This window comes from Ursus maritimus, unplaced genomic scaffold, assembly GCF_017311325.1.
Source record: "Ursus maritimus isolate PB19 unplaced genomic scaffold, ASM1731132v1 scaffold_12, whole genome shotgun sequence".
NCBI lineage: Eukaryota > Metazoa > Chordata > Mammalia > Carnivora > Ursidae > Ursus > Ursus maritimus.
Window position 1 is genome coordinate 62,697,967 of NW_024423564.1, and position 24,857 is coordinate 62,722,823.

The 24,857-nt window shown below is 34.7% G+C and overlaps 1 protein-coding gene across 3 annotated transcripts in view; it reads left to right on the forward strand.

Annotated features, from left to right (window-relative positions):
* Positions 1-24,857, forward strand: part of NRDC (nardilysin convertase) — a 102,261-nt gene that overhangs the window by 51,955 nt on the left and 25,449 nt on the right. For all 3 annotated transcript variants that reach the window (XR_570652.2, XM_008699210.2, XM_008699211.2), the window contains 6 exons: positions 10,312-10,385; positions 15,264-15,359; positions 16,877-16,999; positions 19,273-19,330; positions 21,062-21,135; positions 22,675-22,744. Coding sequence is in view for 2 of the 3 variants with exons in the window: in XM_008699210.2 (XP_008697432.2) it covers positions 10,312-10,385; positions 15,264-15,359; positions 16,877-16,999; positions 19,273-19,330; positions 21,062-21,135; positions 22,675-22,744 (495 nt within the window). In the remaining variant the exon portion in view is untranslated. The remainder of the gene's footprint in view (positions 1-10,311; positions 10,386-15,263; positions 15,360-16,876; positions 17,000-19,272; positions 19,331-21,061; positions 21,136-22,674; positions 22,745-24,857) is intronic.

A 24,857-nucleotide genomic window follows, 5' to 3' on the forward strand; every position in this document is an offset into this window, starting at 1 on the left:
GTTTATTTATTTATTTACTTACTTATTTGAGAGCACAAGCAGAAGGGAGGAGCAGAGGGAGAAGGAGAAGCAGACTCCCTGCTGAGCAGGGAGCCCTATGTGGGGCTCAATCTCAGGACCCCAAGATCATGACCTGAGCTGAAGGCAGATGCTCAACTGACTGACCCACCCAGGCACCCCTCCACCTTTTTTTTTAAAAGATGTATTTATTTTAGAGAGTGGGGGTTAGAGGGGGCAGAGGAAGAGAGAATCTTAAGCCTACCCCACGCCAAGCACGGAGCCTGTATAGGGCTCAGTCTTATGACCACAAAGTCACAATCTGAGCTGAAACCAAGAGTTGGATGCCCAACTGACTGTGCCACCCACGCATTCCAAATTCCACTTTTAATAAAGGATACAACAACTAGATAGATCAACAAGAAATGGAAGATGTGAACATCAGTATTAACCAATAGCTTTCTATAGGACACTCCACCCAAATTTAGCAGAATACTCGTTCTTCTTAAGTGCAGCATGGATCATTCTCCAGCATTGACATATAATACATCATAAAAATAATTCCCCAAAATTTGAAAGGTTTGAAATTATAGAGACTGTGTTCTGTAACTATAATGGAATGGAATTAGAAATCAGTAACAGAAGGAAACTTGGGAAAAATCACACATGTGTAGTAATTAAACTGTAGACTCTTAAATCAGTGGGTCAAAGAAGAAATCACAGAAGAAGTTAAAAAATGCTTAGAGACTAATGAAAATGAAAACAACATACGAAAATATGTGGGATGCAGCAAAAACTGTGCTCAGAGGGAAATTTATAGCTGTAAATACCTCCATTATGAAAGAAAGATCTGGAAAAAAGAAAGAAAGAAAGACGGGAAGTCAGTTAACCTAAACTTACATCTTAATTAACTAGGCAAAGAAGAGCAATCTAAACCCAAGTAAACAGAAGGAAGGATAATAAAAATTAGAGTGGAAATTGATGAAGTAGGGAATAGAAAATAAAACTGAAGTTGAAAAGAACAAAATTGACAAACCTCCAGCTAGACTGAAAATGAAGACTCAGATTATTAAAAGCAGGAATGAAATAGTAAACATTTCTTTTTTCTTTCTTTCTTTCTTTCTTTCTTTCTTTCTTTCTTTCTTTCTTTCTTTCTTTCTTTCTTTCAGATTTTTCATTTATTTAGCAAGAGAGAGGAGAGAGCATGAGTGGGGGTAGGGGCAGAGGGAGAAGCAGGGTGCTTGATGGGGACTCGATCCCAGGACTCTGGGATCATGACCTGAGCTGAAGGCAGACGCTTAACTGACTGAGCCACCCAGGTGCCCAAGAGTAAACATTTCTGTGGTCTTACCAAAATAAAAAGGACTACAGTACAACACTGTGAACAATTTTATGCCAACAAATACATACTCCAGATGAAATGGACACATTTCTAAAAAAAAAAAACAACCATTGAAACTGACTCAAGAAGACAGGAAATCTGGATAGACCTGTATTAAGAGATGGGATTAGTAATCAAAAACTTCCCAAGTGAAAAATGTAGATCCACATGGCTTCACTGGTGAAACCTACCAAACATTTAAAGAAGAATTAACACTAATGCTTCATAAATTCTTTAAAAAACTAGAAGAGGAGGTTCTATAACTCATTCTGTGAAGTCAGTATTACTCAGATACCAAAACTAGACAATGACGTCACAAGAAGACTACAAACTAATATCTCTTATGAATATAGATGCCAAAATCGTCAACAAAGTACTGTGAAATTGTATCCAGCAAAATATATAAAGGATTATACACCACGATCAGTCACAATTTATCTCAGGAAGAAAGGTTACAAAATCAGTGTACATACAAAAATACATCAGTGTAATATACCATATTAATAGAAGAAAGCGCAAAATACATCTGGCTATATAATATTAGTGTAAACTGAAAAAAGCATTTGACAAAATCAAGCACTCTTTCATGATAAAACACTTAGTAAACTAGGAAAAAAGGGAACTTTCTAATCTAATAAAGAGTTTCTATGAGTAACTCACAACTAACATACTTAATGTTGACAGATTAAGAGCTTTTCTCTGAAGATCAGGATCAAGATGTCAGCTACCACTTCTATTCAACATTGTAGGGGAGGTGTTAGCACAATTAGATAAGAAAATGAAATAAAAGCATGCATATTGGAAAAGAATTAAAACTATCTCTATTTGCAGATGACCTAATCTTGTATAGTTGATTCTCATTGTTTGTGGTGAATTCACCTACTTACTAAAACTTATTTGTAACTCCCAAATACTAGGTGTTTTCATAGTCTTTCATGGAGATGTGAAAAATTTTAAAAATTGTGAAAAATTTAAGTTGCCAGCATATTCTCAGCTGAAGTTGAACAAGGCAACGCTCTGTATTTTTGTTTCAGCTTTCATGCAGAGATGACCAGGGGATGAAGATACTATGGAACGGTACAATATAGTAAAAGAAACTCTGGTTTCAGAGCCAGTTTGATAGATCTAAATCCCAACTCTGGCACCCATTAGTGAGGTTGCCTCAAGCAAGTAACTTAATACATCTGAACCTCATTCTATCTTTTCTGAACTAAAAAAAAAAAAAAAAAAAAAAAAAAAAAACTAGGATGAGATAGGATTTAAGGGTTTAGGATTTAAGATCATACTGTGTGTGTGTGTGTGTGTGTGTGTACACATATTTTCCCCCAGGGTAGTAGTTCAGTATTTGCTAGTTCAGCAGCCGTAGCAGCTTTAGAGAGCATAGCTACCACAAATAATGAGAACTTGTTTATACATAATCCTTCAAATTCCACAGAAGAACTGTTAGAGCTAATACTGAGTTCAGCAAGGTTGTTGAATAGAAGACCAGTGTATAAAGACCAGTTGTATTTCAATACACAAGCAGTGAAAGATCCAAAAATGAAATTAAGAAAAAATTCCTTTGACAATAACATCCAAAAAAATAAAATACTTAGGCATAATTTTAAGAAAGGAAGTACAAGAGTTGCATGTGGAAAGCCACAAAAAATTGTCAAAATTAAAGAAGATCTAAATTATAGGAGAAACATCTCATGTTTATCGATTGTAAGACTTTATATTGTTAAGATGGTAATAGTTCCCAAATTGATTTACAGATTCAATTTAATTTTTTTTAAGATTTATTTATTTGAGAGAGAGAGTAAATGTGTTCATGTGGAGCAAGGGGCAGAGGGAGAGGGAGAGAAACTCTAGCACACTCTCTGCTGAGCATGGAGCCTGACACGGGGCTCTATCATGATCCTGAGATTGTGGTCTGTGTCGAAATCAAGAGTCCCACAGTAAACCAACTTAGTCACCCAGGGGCCCCTCAATTTGATTTGTATCAAAATTTCAACTCCCTCATTTGAAGAAAATAAATGAGCTTATCTTAAAATTCAGTGGAAAAGAAGAGACCAAGGTAGCAAAAATTATTTTGAAAGAGAACAAAAGTTGGACTCCTATTCCCAAATTCAAAACTGACTGAAAGGTGTGGTAATCAAACCAATATGGTACTGGCATAGGGATAGACAGATCAGTGGAGTAGCATTGAGACTCCGGAAGTAAACCATTACATTTATGGTTAGTTGCAAGGGTGCCAGTGGGAAAGAACAGGTTTTCAACAAATGGTACTGGGATAACTGGATACAAACATTAACAAATTGAGTCATAGACTTAAATGTCAAAGCAAAAACTACAAACTTTGAAGAAAACATAGGCATAAATGTTTGTGACCTTGGATTTGACAATAGTTTTTCAGATATGACACCAAAAGTAGAAACAAGAAAGGAAAAACTAGATAAATTAGACTCCATTAAAATTAAAAACTTTTTTGCTTTAAATTGCTGTATGTTGAAAGTGAAAAGACAACTCACGGAATAGAAGAAACTACTTGCGAATCATGTATCTGATAAGGGACTAATATTCAGAATATATATACAACTCTTACAGCTCAACAACAAAAGACAGCCCAAATTTAATTTACCAATTAAAAATGGGTAAAGGATCTGAATAGACATTTCTCCAAAGAAGACATGTGGATGGCCAATAAGCACATGAAAAAATGCTCAACATCAGTAGTCAGTAGGGAAATGAAAATGAAAAACCACAATGAGATACCATTTCACACCATTTGAAAAAGAAGAATAACAATTACTAGTGACTATTTCAAGAAATTGGGACCTTCATAAATTGCTGGTGGTACAACTATGTTGGAAAACAATTTAGTGCTTCCTCAAAAAGTTAAACAGAGGTATCATATGTTTCAGCACTTCTACACTTAGTATGTAACCTAGAGAACTGAAAACACATCTACACAAAAATGTACATGAATGTTCATAGAAGCAGTTACATTCATTATAGGTCCAAGTGGAAATGACCCAAATGTCCATCAACTGATGAATAGATAAAATATGGTATAGCCATATAATGGAATATTACTTAGCAATAAGAAGGGAATGAAGTCCTGATACATACTACAACATGAATGAATCTTGAAAACATTATGCAAAGTGAAAGAGGTTGGACTTTTGTGTCTGTCATAATGTATGGTTACATTTATATGGAATGTCCAGAGTGGGCAAATCCACAGAGACCAAAAGTAGAGTAGTGGTTTCCAAGAGCTGGGATGATGGGGAATGACTGTTAACAGGTACAGAGTTTATTTAGGGGGTAATGAAATTTTCTGAAATTAGTGTTAGTGTTTTAACAATCCTGAATGTAGTAAATGTACTTAATTGTGCACATTAAAAGGGAATTTTGCAGTATGTGAATTATTTCTCAGTAGAACCAACAAACATATTGTTTCAAAAAACAGAAAGCTAGATGTGGGTACTTTGGAAAAAACTGATAAAATAGAGAATTCTTTAACAAGACTCGTCAAGGGGAAAGAAGTATGTGCACATGTCAGGAATGAAAAAGAATATGATTTGTGATCTTTCAGATATTGAAAATATAATAAGGTATTTTGAATACCTATGCCAGTAAGTGAAAAAAAAAACTGGAAGTACATACATTCTTAGAAATGTAATTTATAAAACCCACATGAGAAAAATTACAATTAAAAAGTTTGAATAATCTTACACCATTAGGAAAGTGAATCTGTAATGAAAAATCTTCTCAAAAATAAACTTTTAGGGTTAGAGTGCTACAAAAACTTGAATAATTCCTCCCTCATTTGTGAAGGTAGCATGACCTTGATATGAGAAAGTGTAATATAAGAAAAATTATAGACCAGACTTACATACAAATAGCAATATCTAGTAAGGATGATACAGTGGTACTGAGTTGCATTAGATATGAGGTAGAGTTAACATGAGAAAATCAATTAATGCGGTTCATCACATTGTCAGATCTTTTTTTTTTTTTTTTTTGTTAAGGTTTTATTTATTTGACAGAGAGAGCACTAGCAGGGAGAGTGGCAGGCAGAGGGAGAGGGAGAAGCAGGCTCGTGGCTGAGCAGGGAGCCTGGGATCATGACCTAAGCTGAAGGCAGCCGCTTAACTGACTAAGCCACCCAGGAGCCCCTATCACATTGTCAGTTGAAGAAGAAAATATATGTAGAAAAAATTACGTGATGAAATTTAGTATTTAGTCATGAAGATGCTCTTAGCAAACAGAGTATATCAACTTTCTCAATATGGTATTTGATTTTGAACCAAGCCTTATATTTAATGGTGAAACCCTGAAAGCTTTCAAGTTGAGATCAGATGCAAGACAGAGATGCAGGTTACGATTGATTCTATTTATCATTCTATTAGGCAAGAAAGAAAAGCAAAATACACAGCTCTCATAGTAGGTAATGTGATTGTGAATATAGAAAATCCAGATTTTTTCTAGAGATAAATTATTAACATTAACATAATTTAGTAACATGGCTTGTTACATAAAATAAAAAATGATAAAAATGATAATGTTTACTATATGAAAGTCAGTACTATTTCTTTGTAGCAGTGACAGTTAAAATACCTTTAAAGCTGTAAAAATACTCAGAAATCATTCCAAAAATTATGTATAAGGCCTCTTTTCAGGGAATATAGTAAAACCTTATTGTGAGATATTAAAGAACTAAATAAATCAAGAAGAAATACTATTCATGGATTTGAAGCCTTTTTTTTTTTTTTTAGTGGTGTCAGTTTTCCTAGTTAATGTACAGATTCAGTGATATTGCAGCCAAGATCTCAGAAGATATATGTAGTTTTACATAGAAAAGCTGTCTAAAATTTATAATGAGAGGCAGAGGGCTAATTATTTTTGCATAGGAGAAATAACAGGATAGCAGGACTTGACCTAGTAGATACTTAAATTTGTTTTGCAATTAGGACATTATGGTGTTAGCAGGGGGCTAAGCAAAGAGACCAATAGAACAGAATAGAAATCCTGAAAATAGACCAACACATAGGTGGACACTTGATTTTTGATAGGGACACTGTGGAGCAGTGATGAAAGAGCTTTTTAAAGAAATTCGTCCAAGGCAATTGGGCTTCTATAAAGCCAGAAACAAAATTGACTCCTTACCTCACAACATACACAAAAGACCAATTCCAAGTAGATCATAGATCAAAAAGTAAAAAGTACAGCTAAAAGTTTTAGAGATGAGTGTAACTTTAGCCTTGATAAGAATTATCAAACAAGTACAAAAAGCAAAATACAAAGGAAAAATGATACTACATTATGTTAATCAAAAGATACTACAGGGGCGCCTGGGTGGCTCAGTCCTTAAGCGTCTGCCTTCGGCTCAGGGCGTGATCCTGGCGTTCTGGGATCGAGCCCTGCATCAGGCTCCTCCGCTGGGAGCCTGCTTCTTCCTCTCCCACTCCCCCTGCTTGTGTTCCCTCTCTCGCTGGCTGTCTCTCTCTGTCAAGTAAATAAATAAAATCTTAAAAAAAAAAAAAAATACTACAGGGATGCCTGGGTGGCTCAATCAGTTAAGCATCTGTCTTCAGCTCAGATCATGATCCCGGCGTCCTGGGATGGAGCCCCACATTGGGCTCCCTGCTCAGCAGGGAGTTTGCTTCTCCCTTAGCCCCTCCACGCCCAACCCCCCGCTTGTGTACTCTCTCTTTCAAATAAATAAAAATCTTTTTTAAAATGATTTTATTCGTCAGAGAGACAGAGCACAAGCAGGGGGAGTGGCAGGCAGAGGGAGAAGCAAGCTCCTCTGAGCAAGGAGCCTGATGTAGGACTCCATCCTAGGATCCTGGGATCATGACCTGAGCTGAAGGCAGATGCTTCACCGACTGAGCCACCCAGGCATCCCAATAAAAATCTTAAAAAAAAAAAAAAAAAAGATGCTATAAAGAACGTGAAAAAAGCAAGAAAAGCAAGTATAAAGTAGATGTATTTGTAACACATATAATCAAGGACTTACATTTAAAATAACTGTCATTGATTTTTAATTATTAGATTATATGTATAATTATATATAACAAATATATAAAATGAATAAGTATATATATTATTAGAATTAGTAAGAAAAAGTACAACCTAATAGAAAAAAAGCCTTAAACAGGTATTTTACAAAAGAAAAAATTCAAATGATTAATAACAAATAATATGAAATGGTATTCAATCTCATCAGGAATTGGAAAAGTGTGAATTAAAATGAGTACGAGATTTAACTGTACACCTAAAAGTTGCAGTAAATACTAACTAAAGTCTGACTATACCAGGTGAGGGTGTTACAAATTTTGGTTTTATCTAGTGCTGTTGAACATATGCATGCATACACTATTACCTAGGAGTTCTTTCCTAGATTTATACTTTGACAAACTTGTGCAAATGTGCCCCCGTACATTCTGATAAGAATTTATGGCAGCATTGATTGTAATAGTCCAAACTGGAACCAGCCCAAATGTTCATTTACAGATAGCTTAGGTGAATAAATTAATGCAGTGAAATATTCTGCAGTGAAAATAAATGAACCACAGCACATGTACCATCATGGATGAATATTAAAATAAATAGGTAAATAAGACATAAAGAATATGTATAGTATATTTACATTTATATAAAGTCAGAAACAAAACTAGATTGTCTAGAACATGCATTCTCAGCGGGGATGATCTTGTTCCTATTGGGGGCAAAAAATTGGTTCTTTGGAGGTGAAAATATGTTCATTGTTACAATGGTTTGTGGCCCTCCAAAGCTTAATGCTACCTGGCAAAATCTTTACTTAGTATTTAATTTCTGTTTTGAGTTTTCTCGAGTATCACATGAGCACCATTTATAGTGATATGAGTTCATAGAAGATATACAAAGCATATGCAATGTCAGTACTACAAAACTGTGCTGGATAGGTGATTGGAGGGCTTTCAAACGGTTGTTTGATCTTGAAGTCATCAGTAGAGGTGGTCTGCATGTGCCTATTGGTTCCATTAGCTGCTTTGTGGACGTTTGTTTGATAACTCTGTGCTTTTGTGTATGACTTTGGCATTAAGAATTAAATAGAAATATGCTGTTTTATGCTGTTTTATTATTTAATTGAACAAAAGTTATTCAACCCATTAGTTATACCAGTACTGAAAAGAAGAAGATGTCAACTATCTTAGTATCTAGTAGCTAATTAAGTTAAAAGTTTCTTGGGGGGCGTCTGGGTGGCGCAGTCGTTAAGTGTCTGCCTTTGGCTCAGGGCATGATCCTGGCATTATGGGATCGAGCCCCACATCAGGCTCCTCCGCTATGAGCCTGCTTCTTCCTCTCCCACTCCCCCTGCTTGTGTTCCCTCTCTCACTGGCTGTCTCTCTCTCTGTCAAATAAATAAATAAAATCTTAAAAAAAAAAAAAGTTTCTTGGGGCGCCTGGGTGGCTCAGATGGTTAAGCGTCTGCCTTTGGCTCAGGTCATGATCTCAGGGTCCTGGGATCTAGCCCCACATCACGATCCCTGCTCAGCGGGGTCCTGCTTCTCCCTCTCCCTCTACTGTTCCCCTTTTCCCCCTGCTTGTGCTCTCTCGCTCTCCCTGTCAAATAAATAAAATCTTAAAAAAAAAAAAATTTCTTTTGCGGATCAAGCAAAAGGGAAAAGGTTAAATATCGTAGGAAATTTTTTCAGTTGTTTTATTTGATGGAAAAGTAGATGTTAATTTAAAAATTTTGTTTGCATTGCTATTCTTACATAAATAGATACATATGTAATTTGATATAAGTTATATAAATAAATTACATTAAAAAGCAAATAACAGTTATAAAGCTAAGTGAAATGTTGATAGCCTTTATTTTTTTAATTAATTTTTTAAAGATTTTATTTATTTATTTGACAGAGAGAGAGACAGCCAGTGAGAGAGGGAACATAAGCAGGGGGAGTGGGAGAGGAAGAAGCAGGCTCCCAGCAGAGGAGCCTGATGTGGGGCTCGATCCCAGAACTCCAGGATCACGCTCTGAGCCGAAGGCAGATGCTTAACGACTGAGCCACCCAGGCACCCCTGTTGATAGCCTTTAAAATTTTAACTTAAAAAATTTAATCATTTCTAACCCTGTATTGAATAAAAGAGTAGGCTTTATATACATACTTACATGTATATAAAAAAATCACAGATACACATACAGATAAATAGTATATCTGTGATATTAAAAGTTCAAGGAGACTGATGAGGAAATCTGAAAAGGCTGCTTAGGGTTGATAAGGGGGAAAAAGGCAAGAAACACTGGTCTAGAAATGCATATAGGGTGATAAAACTATAAAGAAAAGCAAAGAAATGATTATAACATTCAGGATATTAACTCTGAGGATGAGGTAGGTGCTGGGTGCTTTTAGAATTATGACAGTGGTCTGTTTTTTGACTTACGTGCTGGTCACTCAGGTGTTTACATTATAGTTATGCATTAGTCTCTATGTTCATGTTTTATGTACTTTTCTGTATGGGTTTTACAATGAAAAAAGTCTGTAGACTATGGAAATGCAGAATACTATTTAGATTTTACATATGCATGATTGTTATTATATAATATATATAATAATATATAACAATTTTCCAACTTAATAAACATTTTTTAAAAAGATTTATTTATTTATTTATTTATTGAGAAAGAGTGCAGGCACGTGCACAAACCAGGGGAAAGACAGAGGGAGAGGGAGAGAGACTCTCAGACTCCATGCTGAGTTGGAGCCAGATGGTGGGGCTTGATCTCCCAATCCTGAGATCATAACCTGAGCTGAAATCAAGAGTTGGAGGCTTAACCAGCAGAGCTACCCAGGCGCCCCCAACTTAGTAAATTTCTTAACCAAAAAGTAGATGTTGACCGATTAAAAGATTTCTGTGAACAGAAACAGAAGTGCCAGTGTTTGTCTTTTGTTTTGCAGATGGGCTCAGTTCTTCATTCATCCGCTAATGATCAGAGATGCAATTGACCGCGAAGTTGAAGCTGTTGATAGTGGTAAGATAAGTGCCTCATGTCTTATGACTGTTTCTTGCATTGAACTAGGTATTTAGCACATATATGATTCTTTATCACTAGACCATTTTATCTTTATACCGTAAAGGGCTAAAATGAAATAAATGTGTCATTCCTAAACCATTAAATGTCTTAATTCAGTGTAGATTTGAAATAAAAAATTATGGTTTTTCAGTCTTTGTTTTTTGAGGGTTTTACCATAGTGACTAATCTTTTGCAGGATGGTAGCCTAATCCTTAAAGCTAATGTTGGGTGTTAAAACCTTAAAAGCTTACATAACTCCCTTTGCATGAAGAGACGTTTTCTCTGAAGCTTTAAGTACCATTCTGATATTTAAATAGCTTACCCTTTGTTACCTCTATGTGTCGGTCCTTTGTGGTTTGAATTTTGGTAGTTCTGAAAACAATTGTGATAAATTTAAGGATAAAGAAACTAAATCCCTGAGGAGGAAATGCATTTAAATTTTGTTTTTCGACAGTTTTTCTTGTCTTTAGGATGGAAAGAATGAAGACCATAAGGAAAACTGTACTTATATAGGGTGAGGCTTCATTATAGAGGTTAATTACAGAGTACTAATAAATAGCACCACCACAGAATAGCCCTGCTTGCCTTATTTTAGCACTGGAAACATGTAAAACTAGACTCGGGGGGACTTTCAGTTCATACAGGTTAGGCTTGGCTTGCAGCAACTCAAGAGGCAGTTTTCTGTACTTGTTTCTCCTTTTGTGGCATTTTCCTCTTTGGCTTAATTCAGTGTTGAGTTGTAATAATGACTTACTGCATTCATTAAGCTGAGTAAAGAGCCATCTGTCTGCAAGTCAGCAGATTTGTGTTTTGCTTCTAGAAATTTAACTGACTGTGGCCCTCAACTTATTTGTAAAAGAGGATGGGATGGAGTTATATTCCTCCTAGCTCTTCTAGGTCCTTATAATCAAGGATTTATTTTCTTCATTTTTGTTATTTGCCTACCACAATGTCTCTTTTATCATAGGCTCAGATAAGTATTTGTTGAGTGGATGACAAACCAAAATAAGGAATGAAAACTCTAAAAGCCTTTCCTACTTTTTGAGACCTAGGAACTGTTTCTGTATTAAATACTTTGAAGTATGTTTTTCTTCATGCAGTTTCTAGTTTGGGTTGAAGTGTTGGCATTTACAAAATTAAACCTTTAATTCAATTTTACAAGTTTAAGTCAAAATATGTTTTGTTATATTTTGAAATATTATGTAGAAATATATATGTGATGTATGATATGTGTATACACACACATGTAATAAGTAGCTTTGGTTTAAAATGAACTTAAGCTAAAAGCTTTGTTGATTTTGTTTTGCTCTGCTCATTTATTTGTTTTTGATGAAAGGACACCTAGTTCAATTTGTGACCTAATACAAAGCTCGGTATATGTCATTAGTCACTTAGCCTTCCAAGTGTGAAGGATTTACTTAAGATCAGGGAGATGGCGGAGCTCGTAAATTGTAACTGGTGTAATAACTTGGGTATTCACTAACCATTTTCGAGAGTTCAGTAATCTGATGCTATTTTCTTTATTCAGTTGTGATAGTCTTTCTTCTATCATTCTTTTCTCAATCACATGTTTTTAGTTGCCTGCTTGCTTGAATGGCCCATTCCTTGTGAGAGAACTTGAAGGGAGGTTCAACTTCCCTGGCAGGTTTATCTCCTCATTTTCCTTTTTTTAATTCCTCTCCACCTGCTTATAAAAAAGAGTCTTTCCTGGGTTTTTAATTTATTACATAGTTCTCACTTCATTACTCTATCACTGTGCCCTGCATTGATGACCTATTTTTGTTCTACTCTTTCAAAGGAGTGGTTATACACTTATATTTATAAGCATTTATTTACATATTGTAAGATAGGTGTGTTCAGTGTTTTATAGTTTTCTCGAATACATTTGATAACAGAAACTCATGTCAGTGTCCACAGGGTAGGTTTTAAAATAGGATTAGCTTTTTGCTAAAAGAAGATTGTAGAGAAAAAAAGTTGTTCTTAATGATTAGCTTTTTATTTTAGTGATAGTTCATACTTAAATATATATAATTTCCTACATAATGTGCCTTAGTGATTGAGACTAAAGATATGGCCAAACCCTTTTTAAATCTAATCAAGTTGCAGAATGTGTTCTCTAAGTGTTCAGATATTTACACTCTATTTTTATCAGTTGTTTGGATATATCACTTTTTGTAGATATGTTTACATGTCTACTATATTATCCTCCTGTTGCCACTGAAACAAATTATCAGAAACTTAGTGGCTCAAAGTATCACAAATTTATTTTCTTAAACTTTGGAGGTCATAAGTCTAAATTATTTCCTTACTTAGCTGCATTCCTTTTGGAGGCTCTAAGAGAGAAGCTGTTTCCTGGCCTTTTCTACCTTCTAGTTACCATATGTGTCCCTGGGCTAGAGCTCCTTTCTCTATCTTAAGAGTCATCAGAATAGAACCTTTTCTCTGAGCTCTGCTTGTGTCCTTAGATCTTTTCTCTGACTTTAACCCTCTTGCCTTTCTCTTGTAAGGACCCCTATCATTACATTGGGACCACCCAGATAATCCAGGATAACCTCTCCTTCTCAGGATCCTTAATTCATACCTGCAAAATTCCTTTTACCATGTAAGGTAACCCATTCACAGGTTTTGGAGATTAGGATGTATATACATCTTTGGGGGCTCTTATTCAACCTACCACACTTACTTAATAATGGAATTGTTTTTCTTGTAGCCATATCTTCATTTTTTTTTTTAGAGTTTTTAAAAAAATTTACTTTGTTGAAGCAATGTATGTATTTTTTACTGTCTCGTTGATTTTAGACTTTATGGTTTATAACTAAAGTATTTGAATACATTTACTTCTGCTTCTTCCCATCCCCTCTGTCACCACTTTAGTTTCCACTGTCTTCACCAAATATAACAGTGATGACTCTTGATCAGTTTTCTTATCTCTACTTTTGCTTCCCTTTAACCCATTCTCCACTTTTACAACTAGAGTTTACCAAAGTCCAAATCTGATAATGTCACTCTCCTAACATCTGCAGGTGTTTATTAAACATGCAACGCCTTGCCATTACTCCTATGATAAATAATAGCTGACATTTATTGAGCATGTATTGTTTGCGTTGTGGTGATTGTTATTCCCCATTATCCTAGTTTGCCATCCTTATCCCCATAGGCCTAGAGAGGTTAGTAAGTACTTAACTCAGGAGTTCCAGAATCAGTCATTTCCCCAGTTTTTGTCAAAAATTGTTTTTTTCATATCTCTTCAGCCTGCTTTCTTGCCTCTGCTTTGTTTGATTCTGAACATTGCTCAACCAAAAAACTGTATCTGTTTTTCAGGGGTGCCATAATCTCCTCTTTTAAGATTTTCTCCTTAGAATGTTTTACACACTCCTATTTCTCCTTCTGTTCCTATTCCCTGGAAAACTCCAGTTTGTCCCTCAGTGCTCAGCTTGAGTCATTCCCTAGAAAGCCTCTATTTCTAAGTCTTTTCCCCACCCCCCGCCAATAAATCCACACACACACAAATAAGACAAAATTAGGTTAGGTGACAGCCCTTTTACATTTTCGTAATACCCAATGTGTTGTAGCACTCAGCCATAGCAAAGTGCAATTTCTATTGACTCTAAGCTCCTGTGATTATTAAATAGCTCCATTGACCTCTTTGCTGCCTTTGAACTCAGTAAGGTATTCCTTGTCTTAAAGCCTTTGAATTTATAATTTCCATACCTAGAAAACTTCCCCAAAACTTCTTATGATAGCATGCTCACTTTATTTGGATTTTGCTCCCTTGTTATCTCAGGCCTTTTGTGACCACCCTGTTGTCACTCTCTATTCTCTTACACAGATTTATTTTTCTTACTGCACCCACTACTGATATTGATGTTTAGAATCTATTTGTTGCTTTATTTATTGTTTATCTCCCCTACTAGAATGTAAGTTCCTTGAGGGCAGGGCCTGGGTCCCTTCCCCCCCCCCCATTTCTGCCTCTAGCAACTGGTTCAAATAGTACCTGCCTCATAGTAGATATTCAGTAAATAATTGTTGAAGAAATATATCTTATTTGATCCTTACAAAAATCCTATGAACTAAGTACTAGTAACTCCATTTTATAGATGCAGAAATAGAATCAGGGAAGTTAGAGAATATCCTCAAGGTTGTACCAGCTTAGTATATGGCAGAAGTTGGATTCTGACCAAGATATTTCTTTTTTTTTTAAAGATTTTATTTATTAATTTGACAGAGAGAGACAGTGAGAGAGGGAACACAAGCAGGGGGAGTGGGAGAGGAAGAAGCAGGCTCCCAGCAGAGGAGCCTGATGTGGGGCTCAATCCCAGAACGCTGGGATCACTCCCTGAGCCGAAGGCAGACGCTTAACGACTGCGCCACCTAGGCGCGCCAGACCAAGATATTTCTGACTTCAAAGTGATTGTTCTTAACCATTAATACTTTCTTGCTGACATAGCTGGTGTTGGAGGAAATTTCAACAGTATATACGACAAAGTTCCCAGGTAATAAGGAATTTGATATAACTATTAATGCTTTATCAGTAAAATCTTGGACATAGTCCTAGAATTGAAAACTTCAGTTCATTAACTATCTTGTTTCATTTGAAAATAAGGGAAAAAATCTCTAGAAAGGTGCATTGACTGCCCAAAGTTACAGAGTATGTTAAGTCATAGAGCCTGGCTTGTGTCATTGAGTTCACCACTTCAGTCTTACAACACACAATTCATAAAATTAATTTTTGTTACTTCCTTACTTTCAGTTCTGTGCAGTTCAGTTCTTGAATTTCCATTAATAAAGCAAATACTGAATTTCATCTTATTAAAAGTGTATCTTTAAAACTGACAGAATATCAACTTGCAAGACCTTCTGATGCAAACAGAAAGGAAATGTTGTTTGGAAGCCTTGCGAGACCTGGACATCCTATGGGGAAATTTTTTTGGGGTAAGATGCTCAATACTTCATCGTATTTCATATTCTCTAATTGAGGAAGATTGAAAATATGAAAAGTTGATAAAGAATGGAAGATTATGAAAGGAGAGTAGCTATAGGTACCTTTTACCTTTTAGGTAATTTGAGTAGGCAGCTTTTCAAATAGAAAGTAGTTGAGTATGCATGTATTTGGTTCTCTAACATTGGATATATCAAGAATAGCACCTAACATTTTGTGAATGCTTTTTGAGTATCAGATACTCTGCTAACACTACATAAATTACCTCATTTGATCATCATAACAATGTTATGAGCTGGGTACCATTATCTCCATTTAAAGATAAAGAAACAGGCTCAGGGAAATTATTTAATTTGCTTAAATCACACAGTGGTAGATGTGAGATGTGAACCTCTGTTTATATGATTATAAAGTCTGTACTCTACCCCAGCCTGACATTTCCATTTATCAACAGAGATTCAGCAGTGATTTCTCTAATAGTTTTTGAGCTGTGACCAAATTTTGTTTAATCAACAAGCTGTTTAAATGGTATCTGGTTTTCATAGTGGCTTTTTCTTAGTGTTAGAATTCAGTTATAACCTCCTATGAACCCTCTTGACCATAGTGTAGAATCTGAGATGAGTTGATCTAAATAGTACTCAGCCATCAAACAAAATGAAATCTTGCCATTTGCAACTATCTGGATGGAACTAGAGGGTATTATGCTAAGTGAAATAAGTCAATCAGAGAAAGACAGTTGTCATACGATCTCACTGATATGTGGAATTTAGGAAACAGAGGATCATAGGGGAAGAGAGGAAAAAATAAAATAAGATGAAATCGGAGAGGGAGATAAACCATAAGAGACTCTTAATCATAGGGAACAAACTGAGGGTAGGTAGAGGGGAGGGAGGTGAGGAGATGGGGTAACTGGGCGATGGACATTAAGGAGGGCATGTGATGTAATGAGTACTGGGTATTACATAAGACTGAATCACTGACCTCTACCTCTGAAACCAATAATACATTATATGTTAATTGAATTTAAATTAAAAAAAGGGAAATAAATAAATAAGTAGTACTTCATTCAAAGGATGTTTTGCTTCCCTATATATTTTGTACGGTTACATATATTTTATATGACAACCTTGGTTTATATGGTTTATTTTGAAGGATTATGTAGAATATTAATAATTCAGAGATAAAACCTGAATTGAACACTAGATTATTAAGAGAGGAAGCTTAAGGCAATTACTATTGTTAAGGTATTGCCAAATGGAGATAATTCCTTATGTGTTAAAATATACGTCAGAATTGCTTTTGTGTATTTTTGTCGTATATTGATATTATTGTTATACACCAGTTCTATATTCTTGAGTCATTTAGGTTATTTCATTAGTTACGTATTAGTGGCAGAGTATGCATTTTAGGTATAGAGACTTTTGACAAAATAAACTTTAAAAAAATTTTTAATTTCAGTATAGTTCAAAATAAACTTACTATTTGTGATCTTTTTCATCCTTTTTTACAGGAAATGCTGAAACACTTAAACATGAGCCAAAAAGGAATAATATTGATACACATGCTAGATTGAGAGAATTCTGGATGCGTTACTATTCTGCTCATTACATGACTTTAGTGGTTCAATCCAAAGGTAGTATATTATCTATTATGAGGCCCTTAGAATAACTTTGAAGTAGTGCTTTCTTAGGCTTTGTTTGCCTTGATCAGTGTTTCAGTGTACTATTAATTACTTTAGTGCTTGATCCTAGTATGACCTAAAGGAAATCAGAATTTGGAAAAGTCACATAGCAAGTGGCACAGCTTAGGGAAGCACAAAATCATCTGATTCTCAGGAGAATGTTTTTTTCTTTTAGAGACATAGGTTTTATCTCTAGACTAGTCTGTGAGTATACAAATGTACTAAGAGGTCATGAATTGGTTTTTTAAGTCACATTCAGATGCTGCCTCTGTTATCTTTGGTTTTGCATTTAATCTGTATTGATCATAAACTCTGACAGGGCAAGATGTCTGTCTTTTCGTCTTTACGTAGGGTCCAGTAAAATGGCATGATTAATTAAAATCCATCATAGTAATGATAGCAAAAGTATCTTAAATGTAAAGTACTGATCAGTACTTCTGTTCTTTTCCTTCTTTTATCATTATCTTCAGTAACTTGTGTTAACCTTTTCTCATTAAAGAAACGGTAGCTTTCTTTTGTTTTCTTTACATTTCAATCCCTTTAGTTCAGTGGTCAAACTATTCCTTTTTGACATATCTTATAGTTTGCACATTTATTTTTTAAAAAGTAATCTTCTCACCTGATATGACTCTTCTATAAAATTTTGTTCTCTCATGTCAAAATTAAAATTAGAGCTGACTTGGCACTTAAGTATAAAACATTTTTGCATTTAGGATCAAAATTAGTCCACTAAGGTTGTCTTGAATGTAAAGCTATGGATATAGAACGGGAGATTCTTTTGTTCAGACTACAGATGTGCTTCTAGATTCCTTTTACAGCATTTGTTAAAATAGGCAGTTCCAATAATTTACGATTTTTAATTACTATTTCCAAGTCTGTCACAAACATGCATTTTTCTTCAACTGTGCATTATTTCCTTTGCGTTCTTTTCTTCTGTGATGACACATATAAGAGCTCATTAATGCTTGTTGCAAATTTCTAAAGTAAGCCCTAGATATTTGATAAGAGAACCTTGTACAATTTAAATTCAATTGTTTTTAAGCTTTAGCATTTATTATACCTTATTTATTTATTTATTTATTTATTTATTTATTTATTTATTTATTTTTAAAGATTTTATTTATTTATTTGACAGAGAGAGACAGCCAGCGAGAGAGGGAACACAAACAGGGGGAGTGGGAGAGGAAGAAGCGGGCTCCCAGTGGAGGAGCTTGATGTGGGGCCCGATCCCAGGACTCCGGGATCACGCCCTGAGCCAAAGGCAGACGCTTAACAACTGAGCCACCCAGGCGCCCCTATTATACCATTTAAGAGTTAAATATCTAGGGGTGCCTGGGTGGCTCAGTCAGTTAAACGTTGGACTCTTGATTTCCGGTCAGGTCTTGATCTCAGGGTTGTGAGTTCAAGTCCCATGTTGAGCTTAAAAAAAAAAGATTTTATATATATTATACAATTCATAAAATACTGTTTTTAAGTGCATAAAATAAGAGTTAAATATCTATATAAATGGTATAGAATAAATTCAGAGCTTGATTAGTTTAATTTGTATCTTGGTTTTTACTGGGGCACCTCTTGAAAATTAGTGAAACTTGTGTTTGGTGGAACTAACAAATACTATTCATTGATAATAATGAGTCAGTGAGATAAAGGTAAAAGGTTTCTTTTTGTACTTAGATCTGCTTTACTAGAAATTTCAAAAGAATTGTGCATGAAATCTAAGAATCAAAAGAATGATAGAAATCATATGAAACCTAAGAGGAAGATTTACAGATTGAAACCTCAGCAAGTATAAATTAATGTAAAATAAATGGAGTGTAAAAGTACTAATGAAATGCTGAGAAAGAAGGATCAGTATGGTGTGGGTTAATTGGGAGAAACCTTCCTAGAGGAAGTAAGTTTTAGAATGGAGTAGGATGGTTGGTACATTCTTATCTCTTGGCGCTCCACACTGCCTAGTGTTAAACAACTTTTCTTTCTTTCTTTTTTTTTTACTTGTGTACTTTTTCTAACTTTATCAGCTAGAAATATAGGAGTCTAACAAAATCATTTGTGTCTTAAGGTTTTCTTAACTGTTGTTATTTTTTGTTGTTCTTGTTACTCATTACTGGTTAAGGAGTGGCAAGTAACATCCAAATCAAAGTATCCCTTTGTTTTATGCCTAATTGCATTTCTACCTTAAATAACAATATTGCATTTCCCTGTCTCCTCCCTGCCCTCCCCACAAGAAACACTGGATACTTTGGAAAAGTGGGTGACTGAAATCTTCTCTCAGATACCAAACAAGTAAGACATTCATTTTCATAAACCATATACTTTCAGAGTTAAAGAGGCATCTTCTTGTATGAGTCCCAGAGGTTCTTTTTTTTTTTTTTTTTGGTGGGGGAAGGGGTGTTATTTTTTAAATAGGTCATTAAATTAAGACCTAAAGTGGTTTAGCAAATCACACAGCCTTTGAATGGGAAAACTAAGATGAGAACCCAAGTTTCTATAATTTCTGTAGTTCAAAATTTATAAGCTTGTAAACTTACCATAAGCAGTAATTCTGAAGAATTTGTGTCTCCTTTTACATTTGTTCAGAGTTTTTCTGTTACTGGGGAGAGTGTTTGAAACTGTGATATAAAAGCAAGTATTATATTGAGAGGCAGAATATATATACATGTATCCCTCAAAACAAAGTGTGCTCTGAAAGTTTGTTTCTTAAGTCAGTTGTTTGGGACTTGGAATGCTCTCCCCCATAAAAGAAATATTCTTGTAGGTGATGATTGACTTTCCATACTAACTAAAAAGTCTATTTCATGTAGTTGAACCAAATTAGCTTTTATTAGAGATTGCATATATGGTTCCAGTTCAGAAAGCTACTACTTTTCGTCTACCTCAAATTCATCAAAATAATACAAATACTTAAATACGCTTTGTTGCAATATTTTTGTTGCAAAGAATACCAAAAAATTAATTCTGAAGCAATTAAGGCCTTTTTCCTACTCCTGGTAGTTTGTATTTTAATATAATAAATGAAATCAGGTTTTTTTCTTGTATCAGGTGAGTAAGTTAGATTTTTTTTTCCAGTTCCTCATTCTAGGACATAATTTGTTTTAAATTTATGAAAGAAAAATTGGCTGTGGTAATGTTAGAATAATTTATAGTAACAACTGATTGGTTATTATTAACTTGCCTTTATGTGAATTTCCATTGATAATTAGCAGTACTGTTTATGTATGGAAAGATAATGAAAGCCATGCCAAAGTTGTGAGGTTGTTTTGTTTGTTTTTGTTTGTTTTGATAAGAAATGAGTATGAGCTATGGAAATGTTGAATGGCAGATTGAAATGTATTTTACTGTGAACCTTTAGCAAAAAAAATCATAGGTATATTGACTGGAGGAATTCATTAGGTCCTGTCGATCCCTGATAAGCATTTTAAGAAGTTCTCTTAAATAGTATTCACAAACAACTTTGGTTCCTTAATCAGACAGGTTAAAAAGTCTTCTTTTACATTTAAATGTATTTAATAATAATTCATATTGACCATGTTTTAGAAGAAACAGTTAACAATATCTTCAACCAGATGAGAAGCCTCTAGAAGGAGAGTCCATGTCTTTTAAATGCCAGAGTACCTAATACAGTGCTTGATACCTAATAATCATTCCATATATACTTGTTGAATTAAAAAAATCATATTTTTTTTTAATTTTCTGAAATGGCTTTATATGGGAGGACAACTGAAGTTGAATGGGACTGATAGAGGCAGTAAATATTGGGAGGGGAGGCCCCTTCACTTCATTGTTTTCTGTCTCTCATGAGTTTTAGAGATACTCGAGTTACTGGGACTGAGGTGAAGAATAGGTTAAGCTCAGGATTTTGTGGCTTTGTTGCCATCTGTTTGCTTTTGCCTAGAATGCTTTTCAGCCAGGAGTATGTAGAACAGATTATAAATACCTATCAGTTAGGCATCCCTAAAGATACTGCTTATAAAGGCTTTTGCCAATTAAATTTTAATATATTTGTTTTATTTTCAGTGGGTTACCCAAACCAAACTTTGGCCATTTAACGGATCCATTTGACACACCAGCATTTAACAAACTTTATAGAGGTTCGTGAACCAAAGGTTTAAAACTGTTTGAAATAACTGTAGCTCATTCTCTAAAACTTACTTGAGGCTGCCAATTTTCTTTGAAAATGACAACACAACAGAAAGTACAGCTGGGTTGGAAAGGGAGTAGAAGGACAGAGGAGATCCAATTAGTGACAGACAGCAGGCCAGTAACGGGTGGCAGATTGGTCTGCTGCCCTGCTGCTACTCGAGTCTGTTTTATGCTTTCTCCCTGTTTTCCCCTTGTTCCCTTTTGTTCTTTGGTTTCCATTTCTTTCCTATTTCATTTTATCTATGCTCTGCTCTTTATTAGCTTTAAAAAGAGAAAAATAGAGGCAGGATAATGCTTTGAAAATTATTTCCTTTTATCTTAATTATAAAAACAGTTTTTTTTAAATGAAGAAAAATAAAAAGGATGTGTAGAGAAATGGGAAAATCACCATCTTACCATCTAGAGAAGTCATTTTGGCAAATTTCCTTTTGCGTTTCTGTAGGTATATTTATTTTAACATAGTTGAGATGATAAATCTTACCATCTAGAGAAGTCATTTTGGCAAATTTCCTTTTGCGTTTCTGTAGGTATATTTATTTTAACATAGTTGAGATGATAAATCTTACCATCTAGAGAAGTCATTTTGGCAAATTTCCTTTTGCGTTTCTGTAGGTATATTTATTTTAACATAGTTGAGATGATAAAGTATATACACTTCTATGTCTTGCTTTTTTCATTTAATATTTGTAAGAATTTCCCCATGAGCCATCACATGGTTATGCTATAATTTGCATAACAATTTGCCCATAGTGAATATAGCAGAAATATTCCCAATTCAACTTTTTTCTTTCTTTGCTCTTTTTATCATGGTAGATTTTTCCCCCTCTTTTTCCTGATTGCCTAGGTATTCCCTCCTTTTCTTCCTTTATCCCATTGCCAGTCTCTCTCCCCTTTCTTTGATCAGTGACTGTTTTTCACACCCTTTATCTGCTGCCTGCTTCATTCTATCTAAACTGACTCTTCCCAAAGACAACTTATTTTCTGTTGTATTCTTTCTGGCTTTATCTTTTCTCTTCATAGAATCATAGAGTAATAGCACTGGGAAGAATCTTAGGGCTACTTTAGCCTAACCCCTTTCCCATACCATAAGAATACAGATACAGAAAGATTTAAAGGAGAATGATTTTCCTCAAGGTTACATAAACACATATAGCAAGATAGAGGTAGGGCTAGATTTCGAGCATGGGTCTCCTGACTCCTAGTCCCGTTTCCTTCTTGCAAGAAGGGATCCTTCTTAGGAGCATTTCATATTTTCATAGTTCTTTTATCCATTTGCTCTACCCGTGAAACGAAACTGAAAAGAAATTTATAAAAATTACATTATTCAAATTGGAAAATTGGCAACTTGAAATAATAATTGCATTGTATTTAACCTTCCCCTGTTTATTGGAGGATGAAATATATTGAATTATAAAAAAAATCATGTAGCATAAGAAAAATTATGGAGAACACTTATATCTGTTTTTCTAAAAAATATTTTTGTTTAGTTGTTCCAATCAGAAAAATTCATGCTCTGACCATCACATGGGCACTTCCCCCTCAACAGCAACATTACAGGTAAGAGTTAAGGGCAAATTTACTCCATCGGAAACTGAATGAGAGTGATATTTTAAAAGCATATTAGATCGGTAGGAGAAGAAAGGGATAAAGAAGGGGGTAATCAGAAGGGGGAATGAAGCATGAGACTATGGACTCTGAGAAACAAACTGAGGGCTTCAGAGGGGAGGGGGGTGGAGGAATGGGATAGGCTGGTGATGGGTAGTAAGGAGGGCACGTATTGCATGTTGCACTGGGTATTATATGCAACTAATGAATCATCGAACTTTACATCAAAAACCAGGGATGTACTGTACGGTGACTAACATAATAAAAAAATATTATTATAATAAAAAATAAATAAAAATTTGATTAAAAAAAGCATATTCAGTGGTTTCAGTCTGAGGGTTCTGTTGTATGATAAACTAGGACCTCACTACTGGAGTTTTCAAGCTTGGCTATCTATTTTAATGTCTAATTAGGTATAAAAACTAGAGTTTTCTTATAGCTAGTTACCTTTCCTGAGTCTTTGAAATTAAGTATCTTTGTGTGAATGCTAACTTTTGTAATTATTTTCTTTAGTACTTTGAGTACAAAAATATATTAGCTTATGATTTATTTGTCAGTGATAACCATTTAGTTTGAGCTTGTCAAAAGTAAAGTAATTTTGAGCCTGGAATATGGCTATAACCTAAATCCGAAGGACCTACAGCTTTGAGGTGGTAATGAGTTAGGGAAGAGTTATACAGATTAGGAAAACATTTTCTCAACTTATTTATATAGTTGTCTTAAATGAGCAGTATAGCATGGGCAAGAAGTTCTTTAAAGATAAAGATCAATGTCTACAAATACTTTTCTGATTAAAAACAAATACTAATGAACTGGTGAAAATTTACCTTATTTTTTTTAAAACCACTACCAACAGAATAAAACCATGAGGATAAACACACAAGCAGAAGGAAAGTGATGTTGCTTAAGCTCAGTAAAAATTTTTTTTTCACATATATGATAGAGTAGTCAGTCATCCTATCAAATTAACAAGAATGGTATGCCTCCAGTGAGAAAGCATAGAACGTGTATTGTCTACTTGCTTTGGGTGAAAGGATAATATAGGAAAAAGCTATACACATTGTGTAGTTATGGTAGAATGTCCCCAGAAGTGTTAGAATTATTATATGCATATTTAAAAGTTTAACTTTTTACTATAAAAATAATAACATGCTCGTAAAATCTTAAAATAGGACAAAAGAGTATTAAGTAAAAAGTAAAGCTGTGCTTCCAATTTTTGTTTCCTGAAAAATAGGCTCAACATTAATAATTTCTTATATATCCTTCAGACATTAAAACAGTAAATCGGAAACATTTTTTTTTTATGGAGATGAAACTATACTGTATATACTGTTCTTCCTTTTTTGGGCAGTGCTTATTTTTCTTTTTCTTTTTTTTTTTTTAAAGATTTTATTTATTTATTCGACAGAGATAGAGACAGCCAGCGAGAGAGGGAACACAAGCAGGGGGAGTGGGAGAGGAAGGAGCAGGCTCATAGCAGAGGAGCCTGATGTGGGGCTCGATCCCATAACGCTGGGATCACGCCCTGAGCCGAAGGCAGACGCTTAACCGCAGTGCCACTCAGGTGCCCCAGTGCTTATTTTTCTAATTAATAAAGGCTTGCTTATCCTCTGATTGCTGAGGTAGTTTATTGTAGAAATCCTGAAAATTACTGAAGGGCAGGAAAAAGTCATTCAGGATTATGTTTTCCAAAGAATGTTAAAATTTCTGTATGTTTCCATCCAGTTATTATTTTTTATGGACTGTTTGTTTTAATGTCTCCTTCATCATGATTCGTTTTGAATCTCTAATTATGTGAATTAACCTTTTGGGGAAGCCTTTTTTTTTCTTCCCCACAGAGAAGCAAATGTTTATCCCTACAGAGTAACCAAATACAAAACTGTTCGTTTTGTTCAGATGCAGATGTTGTGTAATCTGCGACATTCATTCTTTGACTAATTTACTTTGCCCTACATCAGTCTTAGGATAGATAGAATTCAAATTCACATTTTGAAACAATTTTATGTGGGGTTTGGGGATTGCTTAATGCAGTTGAAATCCTAATGTTATATCTTAACTTTTAAGA